Source organism: Nelumbo lutea, chromosome 2, assembly GCF_056320005.1.
Source record: "Nelumbo lutea isolate HS-2025 chromosome 2, American lotus-T2T, whole genome shotgun sequence".
NCBI classification, from domain to species: domain Eukaryota; kingdom Viridiplantae; phylum Streptophyta; class Magnoliopsida; order Proteales; family Nelumbonaceae; genus Nelumbo; species Nelumbo lutea.
In genome coordinates, this window is record NC_142685.1 from 28,228,538 (window position 1) to 28,240,069 (window position 11,532).

At 32.2% G+C, this 11,532-nt stretch overlaps 1 protein-coding gene across 2 annotated transcripts; it reads right to left on the bottom strand.

The window, feature by feature from the left end:
* Positions 1-2,000: 2,000 nt before the first annotated feature.
* Positions 2,001-8,236, bottom strand: LOC148869455 (uncharacterized). 2 transcript variants are annotated; one of them, XM_088971560.1, is made up of 5 exons: positions 7,660-8,236; positions 5,201-5,351; positions 3,381-3,601; positions 3,110-3,283; positions 2,001-2,275 (listed from the first exon to the last, which is right to left on the bottom strand). In XM_088971560.1, exons 1-5 carry the CDS (start codon positions 7,879-7,881, stop codon positions 2,189-2,191), a joined length of 855 nt encoding a protein of 284 aa, XP_088827686.1. In that variant the 5' UTR covers positions 7,882-8,236; the 3' UTR covers positions 2,001-2,188. The 2 variants fall into 2 exon arrangements, with proteins under 2 accessions (XP_088827686.1, XP_088827685.1); XM_088971559.1 differs by having other exon boundaries at positions 3,381-3,604.
* Positions 8,237-11,532: the final 3,296 nt, after the last annotated feature.

Here is an 11,532-nt window from a genome sequence, read left to right on the forward strand (position 1 = left end):
TCTCAATAATCTAAATAATCTCTTCTCTTAAAATTTCTCCTAAACTACCATCCCCACTTTCTCCAAAATTATCTCTAATTCCCATTTATCTTCTAAATTATTTCTAATTCCTATTTATCTCCAAAATTATGTCTAATTTAGTAGAGTTTCTCTCCTAAATTATCTATAATTCCTATTTATACTCTCCCCTAATTTTTATCTATATATGTATCTAGAGAAAGTTTTGATTAAAAATTTAATAATTATTTAAATATTCTATAAAACTATATAATAAATTTAAAATATTTATTTAAAATATAAAAAATAATAATTTTATATTGCTACAAAATATATCACGAAATAATGTACTAACAACTTTAAATTATGTTTTTCTAGATTATCAATTTAAATGTTATTCAACTGTTTAATAATATGTAATAGCTTTAAATAAATAAAATTAAAATAAAAAAAATTAAAATATTTATAGATCATTTAAATATTTAAATAACTAAATATTTATCATAACTATATTTTAAATAGTTAAAATTAAAAAAAAAACATGTAATAAATTTTGAAATTTTTTTCAAAGTAGAAAAATATTTATAACATAATATTGAAATTAATAATATTTTAATATATTGCAAAATTAATAAGAAATTATGTAATAATAGTGTAAATTATGATTTTATGGATAATTAATTTCAATAAATAATTAATATTTTAAATTTTAAATACTTTAAATATTATTTAAGTATTTAAATAAAAATTTAATATTTTTACATAATGTTATAAATAACTAATTTCACTTATATGAAGTCATCATTCGAGAAAATAGCATTCAAAAAAGTAATATCTATCAATAATAATTTTAAACTCTTAATCTATATTTATTTTATTTTAGTACTTATTTATTGTTTTTTGTGATAAGTGTATTTTCAATGATTATGTATAAATTTATTTTATTTTGTTATCTAACAGAAAACTGTCAATAATAATTGGAGATTAAATTACTATTATTGAAAATTTTAAATTGATTAATATTTATTAGAGATTAAACTGTTATTTGAGATTATACAATTTATTGGCTAAATTAATATATTTTTAGTATTTATTGTATTTTTTCATTATCAATATATTTTCAATTATTATGTATTTTCGTTATAAATTTTCAATAATTATTGGAGATTAAACAATTACTATTTATCAAAATATGAGACTATTAATTTAGATGAAATTATAAATGTTCATGAGTTGATTTAGTTTGGTCGTTGGCCAACCAAATTAACATGGTCGGGTTAAGGAGTTGGTCAATTGAAACCGACTGACCTTTTGTGAAAATCGACCCACTCAAATTGTATCAATTTGGATCGATTGTTTGGTTTGGTCAATCAGTTCAAAAGATTTAAACGTAAAAATTAAATTAAATTTTAAAAATTATAATGTAATTATTAAAAAATATATTTAAAAATTAGATTTTTGATATACAACCTTTTAAACTAAAAAATATGAAAAAATTCTCACTTTTCCATATTAAAAATTATATTTAAAATATAAAATATTAATATATATCCATGGATAGGTCATTCGATTTTAATTGATTTACAAATGGCCAAAGTGAAATTGATCCAACTTGGTCAAATTGGGAACTTTTTTAACCAAAACCAACCTAAAATACTAGAAAACCAAGTAAAGTCAAGTTGATCAAATTGATCAATTTGATGAATAAACTTAATTAAAATTAAATATTATTATTTTTGTATTATAAAAAATATATTAAATATTAAAGTCAACAATGTCATTTTTACTATCATTTAATGAAAAATTGATTAAATCCATTATAAATTATAAGTCATATTTTAATAAAATTTTAATTATAAAATAAATGTTAATAAATCCATAAAACTATAAGAATTATTTTAGTAAATGACCCTTTCTATTATTGTGTGTTGACATTGTATTTTCCTTCATTTTCTTTGTTTTTTACCCAAAAAAAAAACTTTTTATACAAAGCTAAAATCCAATTGAGAATGTAAAAATATGAACTTTTTATAACCTGCCTTCACATAAAACCTAAAAGCAGCATCAATTAGCAATGACCACTACGCCTTTTTTTTAATACAAATGAATATTCACACACTTGATCCTTTCCCAAACAATAAAACGTTAACTAAAATTAGGAACCGGAATTCTTCCAGTTTCTATTTCTTTATTAAAATACGTCGGGATGGAAACGCCCTGGAATGGAACTGCTCTGCTGAGCCTGCCTCAGATGCATTGTCAACGCATAGTTATTTATCTGCAATGACAAGGAAACAACCCTGATGTCAGAAATCAGCAATAAAGGTAGCCAGGAACATGCACACATATGAAAATGCAAGAATGCAGTAAGGGGGAACATTTTCCCCCTTCCACCTTTGGAATTCTCTTAAAAGGCTTGTGAGTAGGGGTGTCAATGGACCCGTTTTGGTTTGAACCAATAAGACATTGGATTGGACCTAGTCCGTCCCTAATGAATTTATATTGGTTTGAGCCAATATCTGATTCATTGATAGAAAGATAAGAACACAGGTGTCAATGGACCAGGTTTAAGTTGGAACCAATCTAAATTAACATGAATTTGAACAGATTGGACGATTCAGTCTCAGACATTGAACTGGACCGGTCCAAAATGGTACAAAATATTCATTGGACTGGATTGGACCAGGTCCATTTGTAATGGACTCGCATTGGACAGGATGGGATTGGACCAAATCCAGGTTTAAGTAGATATTTGATGTGACAAGTCAGGAAAGAAACGCAGAACACCCATGTAATGGAGTCATGGGCATGGAACAAAATATCGAATTAATACTATTGCTTTTTTTTTTATTTTTTCTTGTTTTTATCAAGCATGAGAGAGATGCCTTCTATCATCCCTAACTTTAAAAACCCTCCGATCTGGCGTTGGTGGTCATGGGTCACCATTACCACCAACGCAGATATTTTGATCCTTGACCATTGGCTGGTCTACAAGTTGTCCCAAATAGAAGACCTATGACCAGCCTCTCTTGTATTTGATTCATGACTTCTGGAGGAACTATAAATCATAAAATTCCAAGATAGTCATTCTAATTTGATTGAATATCCTGACCTCAAGCGTCTTTAACTGCTCCTGGCACTGACACACCAGCTGCTTCAGATGCTGCAACTCCTGGTTTCGATCATCAAACTCTTTCTGACGTTCATGCTGGATAGCCACTGCTCGCTTGAGAATGTTGTTCTCTCGAATCAATACTTCCATCTGTTCCTTCACCATCATATTTTCCTAACAACGGCACACTATATAAGTACTATGCCTTGGAAAATAAAGTAAAGCATTTAACAGCAAAGTTTTGAAAGGTATGGACACGACAAATAACTACCTTTTGAAAACTTTGTACTGCCTCAGAACCCACACGGGCATATATATTCTTCTCCAAAACCTCAAGCACTCTAGAGGCCCGGGCCCGGGCATCATCTATATTAGAAGCACTCATCATTTCTTTAACAAACAGCTCCACCCACTCAGCGCCATCCATTAGGAGGTTGTTTGAAGGCAGTGGCTCCTCAGAAGATACAATATCTTCAGCAGTACTCAATACACCTGCTAAATTTTATCATTCCTCAGTCAAAAGTAAAAAGATGCAAATCCTAAACAGTGAATGCATTAAATGATCTGGTTCTAATATATAAAGGCACTTTGAAGAAGAAGCTCATCTCATCAGTTTCAATCTCCAAAAAACCTAGGTCACCAAAATCCTTATGTTTGCAGATTTTAACTCGACTACTAGATTATATTTCTTGGAGTCTAACTCTTCCTATAAGACGTTCCTCTCTCAAATACTCTTGGAGTAGGACAACCATTCACCTTGGTTCTTGGTCATTATATAAGATGCAGGTCAGTATAAGTGTCCATACCTTAAAGGATTCCCAAGTTGAGAACAAATACTCCTGATCAATTGCAAGTTGAATTACCATGATTTAATAGTTAACATCAACTTTTAATATGATTTTTTTTTTATTAACCAGATCAAGTTAGAATGAATTTACTCAAGTACTCTGGATATACAATCATCATCTAAGCACTTCCTAGATGAGGACTAAACAGGTTAAGGATTGTTAACAAGGTTTATCTCAAGATTTCCCATAAAGATTCTTCTGGATATAGTTTAGACACATCAACTTCTTTCATTAACCAGATCATGGAGAATCAATTTACTCAAGTATTCTGGATATACAATCATCTAACCACCACACAGATGATATGAGAACTAAACAGGTTAAGGATTGTAAACAAGGTTTATCTCAAAGCTTCCCATAAAGATCCTTCTGTAATCCTGGCAAATATGCATATTGTTAAACACGCCTTACAAAGATACTATTTAGACAGAAATATATTGATTAGCATTGTTTTCTATAGTTTCTTCATCTGGCTCTGAAACTTTCAATGCACAAATTTGAATGGGAGACTGAGGCATGCTGATTAATTTAATGATATCTTGCATTGCTAGGATATCAGACATCATATTTTTTTAGTAAATAACCTATGATACCTGGATACCTGTACAAGTGTGTGTCATCATGTCAGATACTTCAACTTCAAGTATAAATTTTGTATCCAATACCATATCCTCACCACATTTGAGTAACATAGTAATTAATATGTTGAAAAAATCACTAGAAGTTTCTTATCGAAGTAGCACCTCAAATATGAGACATTCCTTTTCTCATTTGAAACTAAATTAAAAACATGTAGGTGGAAAAATAGCCACCAGATAACAATTGCAAAACAAGATCTTAATGGGAATTTTACGTGCTTGGTCAAATTCCTTCAGATCACGGATGATAAAAATCAATTGAAAGTTAGAAACAAAAGGGCCACAAAATCAAAATAGTTCAACTGAAAACCATAACAACAACAAATGAACTCAATGAATCCATCATCGTACAATTAGGGTGAAAATTTTCTTGTTCTTCCTAACTTGATAAAAACCCCATTAAGAAAAACTTATGTTTTCCATATAAGCACAAAATGGGGCTAAATAGGCAAATAAATGTCAAAGTCTCCTCACACTTGATTGTTACAAACCAAAAACCAATATCCAGCAGGGAAGTGTAAAATATTTATGTAGAAGAAAAGCCTACAATCAAAAAATTATGTTCAATTGAGCTACTTAATTAGACCAAACTATCATTTGCATACCTTGTGGTGATAATTGAGCATTTTCAATATTTCCATCAGGCTCAGCAGCAGCACCCAAATTGCCATCCCCGGACTCTAAACAAAGTTCATGCAGACTCCTGATAGCAGAATCTAGATCATTTCCACATTGCTCCAGTGCTTTTTCAAGAAGCTGTAAATGGATATTAAATGATTAGTTATTCAAACCAAGCACCCAAATATTTGCAGACTAGCACAGTAAATTCGCATGTCATATATTCTCTCCATGAGTTTATGACAATTCTATTTTCAAAGAAAGAAAAGAAGAACTAAATCATGCCACCTAACACAGAGAAAGCCTTGAGAAAAGTGATATCACCCTTGTAATTATCTCACATTTTCCAAACTACAGGGGCATATCCCTTTTCTCACAAAACGACAACATTCAAAAACAATATTTGTCTACCAAAAGATCTTAAAGGATTAAACCACCAGAATTTTTTTTCTCAAGAGATTAACAGCTAGATGAAAGGCAAGAAAATACTTAGAACATAATTGCTGTTATTATCATTAATTCATCACCATGAAGATTGAGAAATTTCAAAACATTGAGAAGGTTCAGTATATTTAGCATAACAAAGCTAAATCTAATCAGTGCAGTTGAAGAATCATTTAGGTATCTAATATGTAATTGCCTAGGCATTTTGGAGCCCTTTCAATTAGGCAACCAACTACAAGTATATTGTGGATGTAAGCATCTTAATGGAGGGAAATACTTAATTACACCATGTTCATGTATTGATGCGAGTATGTGTAACCCATTTCCAGCCAATAAGAGTGAATGTAAGGAAAAAGCTTGATGTTCATAGTTCTTATGTCTATAATAATGTGCTTTCCTTTAAACTGGAAAGATTATTAAAAAAACCTTGTCATTATTTATGAAAAAAAAAACAGAGTAAGTTGACATCTCATCATTTATTAATTTAAGTTGTAGTTTAATAGTTTATAATTAACAAGAAATTCCATAATGTTTATACATGGTTATATGCATGCCTTTTTTATAAAGCATATTCGTAAAATAAGTATACAACTATATATCCACTTTTTTTGATAAATTATATATCCACTTTTTCACCTAAACATCTACTCACCTTGCAGGCCAAAATAACAAAGCGCTACCTAGTTACCTCAACTACAGGAATCGAATCACAAAACAAAAATAAATAAATAAATAAATAAATTGAGCCATCCCCAATCACAAAGAAGCTCCAGCTGCCAAGTCGGAAATCATCAAAACTTAACTTCATGAATCTTCTTGAGAAGAGAGAGAGATCAAACTTATTTGAAAGAGTAAAGAGGAAGACAATATTAGTTCTTCTTAACCCTCTTGATGCTACAACATCTAACAAACATTGGACCCCTCTAAAGCAAGAACCATTAAGAAACACCACATCCCCCTCCCCCCAAATACAAAAGGCACCAGAATATTAAACTTCAAACCTTCAATCCGTTCTCATCTTCAAGTGACTCATAGATAATAAGAGAAGTTAACATTTCTGAAAGATATACCACAATTCCAAGATATAGTCCATTGCAATTGGACAACCAAAGCAATAAACAAGAAGAGAACAAGTATATTTACAGAACCAACTCTAATTTGCTACTCCCTAGCCTAGCGACCAATCACTTGATAATGAGGTGATCCACTGGTTGTATTTCCTCGCAGGGCATCATGCCATTGCCATCATTGGAGAAAGCACCCCCCCGCTTCACCACTTTTTTTTATCAGCAACACAAAATTGATTCATTAGATTAAAAATAGAGATGCAACAAAGAGTTGTGGGCACAAAAACAAAGTACACCCAGAAACTATTCACTAATTACAGCTTCACCACTTTCCTGAATAAAAGCTAAAAAGACGAGTTAACTTTCAAGCGCCATCACCCACATAAAGCCATCGCGAAGCAAACAGGCTTCCAAAGGCTCTTAATGTCTCCAGAATTGTTTTCCCTCAATAACTCTCTTAATTAAATTCATTTCTACGGGATAATTATCAGAAGAGCATGACAAACCTCAGAACCCTGGAAATATTAGCGCATCATGTCTAAACAGAGGTTTAAAAAGATCATAAGCACCAATTTTGTTCCTCAGGAAATCTAAATACAAGTAGAAGCAGCCAAGCAGGAGGAAAATTGCAAAAAAAAAAAAAAAAACATTTTTATTGGATTTCAAAAAATATATATAAATATTTTCTATCATTTCTATCATACTGGGGGAAAACCCTTTTTTCGTCATCAGCAATTCATACGAAAAAATTTAAACTTTAAACATTGAAAAGACCTTATAAGGCTCTTTTTTTCCTCGAAAATAATCTAACGCCGGAACGAACGCAATAAAAAATAAATCAAATAAAATAAAAAGCTACAAACCCCGAGCAATCAGAACTGACATTCAAAAAGAAAATTGAACAAAGAAAGATAGAGATTAAACAAATAAGCAACCTGATCATCCATGCCAGGGAAAATAGCTCTGAGATGATTGAGCAAAGGCGTAGAATCGGCCGACGAAGGAGACGACGACAAGGCAGCAGAGATGGGTCTAGGGGGAGAGAATCTAATCGGAGAAGTAGAAGAGGAGCAACGGATTCTCTTAGAAGAAGAAACAGGGGTCGTTGTTGGCAGGTCCTCAAAGAAAGATCTCTTGCCACACACTATGGCAGACATGTTGCTATAGTCTGCTCGTCTTCTGAACTCGCAGCGAATCCTTCGCTCCCCCCCCCCCCTTATAACCGTCTCCCCTCGTCCATGCAGATTCACAGTCGATGATCCCTCCCTCCTCTTCCTCCGACTTTTATTCTCAATCTTTGAATACCACGACGAAGACGATGACGATCGGGGAGGGTAGGGGGCGTTAGGGTTTCTGAGAAGCTGCTTCTTAACTCTTAACTCTTCTTCTTCGTTTGGTCCGTCGAGTTAAATGCGATTCAAAGCTTTTTGGTTCATCAGAATCAAAGTTTGGCTTCTCAACTTTTTATTCTCTCCAGGTTTCGCTTTCGCTTTCGCCCTCCGTCTCTCTCTCCTTGAACGGATGCCTTCCGTATTTATAGGCGATAAGCACCTAAGCGGTGCCTTGTCAGGGGTTAACTCGACTCGATAGTCAACTCAATACTGAGTTACTGAGAAACGTTTTAACTTGTCATCAATCTGGACTATTAGGTTTTGGTCAACCACAGAAATTCAATTGATTGGACGGCTTCGATTGATTATGAATTTCAAGTAAATCTAGGTCTAATGCATAATGAGGAGAGATGGGTTTGGGCTTCTGGGCCCAAATTTGCCGCCTATCATTCTTTGTTTGGTGTAGATGCTAATACCTAGTAGGGGTGTTTTTGTTCCGATCCGGTCCAGATGGGCCAGTCATTCTCATTTAAATTCATTGGTAATACAAATTTTGCATCTCAAGAATTAATGCAAAATTTGTCCCCACTCTCATGTAGTGGGGACATATCATCTTGCTACTTACCTAATCCTCAAACAAATAACCCTCTTACCTCCATTCTTTCTTTTTTTTATTTGATGTCATCCTCCTGACCTCCATTTCCTATTTTATTTCCCACAAACAAATAAAATAAAAGCAAAATAAACCAGAATTTGCATTCAACCATTTACACTCGTTTGCATTTACACCACTACAAACAAACTGAGCCTAAGGCTTAATTTGGAAGGAGTATGAACGTAAATATGCAGAGTGCAAAACCTTATATTTTGTATTAATGTGTATGTATTTGCATTGTATATATATTTATATTTGTATTCTTTCCAAACTGAGCTTACTAAAAAAAAAAGTAATTGGATAAGTGTTTTAAAATTTGACTTTGAGGCTGAATGCCTCCATGTTGCAATCAATGGTTTAACCAATTATGTCAAACTATGATATGTCAGCATATATACATAGATACATACATATAAGTATATATTCTACACATAATATATGTATCATTTTATGTTTAATTTATATTTATATTTTTATTTATAAAAATATTAAATTTTGGGATTTGATACCAAAAAATGGAGGTTTTGGCAAAAAAAAATAATAATAATAGCGAGGCAAGGCCCAATAAATCCCTGGAATGCATATATCTTGGAAAGTTACTCCAAATCGATATAAAGATTAGTTAAACCAGACAATTGAGTGCAAAGCTATGGCCTCAAAAAGTTTGAAGATATATTGGGTATGCAACCTGTGACCTAGTGAATGGATTAAACGGATCAATGGCTCTATCACCAAGGTCAGACAGTTTATGACCATGTCAATGATTTTTTTTATTAAACCTCAGGTTTAGGGAAACTAAACCAAAATAAATAGTCAGATTATGACCATATCAACGATTTTTATCAAACCCCGGATTTCAGGAAATTAAACCAAAATAAATAGCCAGGTAGTTCAAACAATTTCAACCATTTGAGTCAAGGAAAAGTTGAAAGCACTAGTATCAAGTTTTTTTTTCTTGTTTGCTAGATGAAGGAAATACTTATATCATAGGTAAGAACATATGGTCTAATACAAGAGGAAGCTGTATCAAGTTAGGTTCTATGAAAATTCGAAGTATATGTGAATTTTGTATCTGATTTAAATTTACACGAGTGTTTGTAAATATGATTTGAACCCTTGCCTATGCATAATTTGCACCTTTAGTTTCATTTGCATGGATAGAAGTGCAAATATTGCACTTCAAAAACTAATGTAAAACTTGCACCGCCTTCCTCCGGTTGAAAAAGTAGAACCACATCAATTTACGTCTCATTCTACTCATTTCGTACAAACAACCTTCCTTATATATTCATTTACTCTCATATAAGGTGGGGATCACATCATTTTCTTTCAATTGTATTCCTTCAAAACAAACAAAAGAAAGTATGTATAACCTAAAACAAAAATAGAGCACAATTTAAGTGAACTTATTTGCACGAGTATAGAAATTTGCATGATAAACAAACAAAAATTAAGATTTAATACTATTTTCAAATATCAAAAAACCATTATGGGGTGTTTAACAACATGGTTGGTTTTGTTTTTGTTGCTTCAAACCTTTAAGGTAGAATAAGGTACTAGGCTAAACCCGACCCTTCCCAACCCACATATTGTTGGAAGACATATGAACTTATGTACTATATGTTGTCTATAATAATATTTTGAATTTTATGTGAAGGATAATTAATAGTTTATTTGTTTTTATATGTTTAATTAAATAATTGTGAATTTTAATGTTTGTCCATGCTATTTTAATTGTTTATTTCTTATATAATACAAGAAACAATAAAAAATTAGGTGCAGGTTGCCAAGTTCTAGACTCAACCTGCCAATTCGACCCACCCCACACTCTATGGGGAGGGTGGTGAGGAAGGGTTTTGCATTTTCATATGCAAAAAGAATTTAGATTCTCAAAATCTAACATGCTATGAGTTTTGGGAAGGGTACGGATTGGGAGGTTTAGGGAGGCGGGTGGAGTCTAGAATTTACAAAACTCTCCATGAACTTGCCCTATTGCCATCCCTATATGCCAAGGTGGGGAAAGTGCCAATGAATAGGTATAAATGCGTAAGAGAGCCATACCCTCTCTCTCTCCTTGCATATGATTATTGAATGTAAGCTGAGAGACTCAATAACATCTTCCCATGTTGTCCGAGCTAGCACCTTGTGGTCAAATATCACTCTAACAATTTTTTTTTTTTTTTGAAAACACCCTTAATCAAATCCATTCAACAAATTATTCAGTTACGTCATATTCGAGATTGGGAATCAGGAAGCCATGAGGTAGAGACCAAGTTACACAGGAAGAACAGGAAATTTCTATTATTCCCTTTGAGGTCTGTAAAATGTCCATAATGCCCTTAAAGATGCACCACAGAAAGAACAAAACCAACCATGTTATCAAACACCCCTTAATTGCTACTTGCCAAAAAAAGGGAAATATTGAAGATAAAGCTAATGTGGTAGATTTAACGATGATTCATTTAGAAAGAAAACAACTAGCGTGCGAGGCCTTGCTATGCATATGCAGGGCGAGTGTTATATGGAAAGCTATGGGCACAAGCTTGGATGATTCTTGATTGAATATCTGGGAGATTAAAAATGAAGGAAAAAATTAATATAAGTAATTAAAAATCTAATTGAATTTCTAGCATCTATTAGCATATGATTCAAAAAGAAAAAAAAGAAAAAAAATACTGATAATGTATCTGTTCATTATTGGAAAACTAAATACAGTTTCAAAATCTGATGCTTAAACCCTTTGAAATTGATAAATCAATATGCTCTTTTCTACTCAAGAGAGAAACACCAAGAGGAAGAAAGCAGCACAATTGGAAATCGAT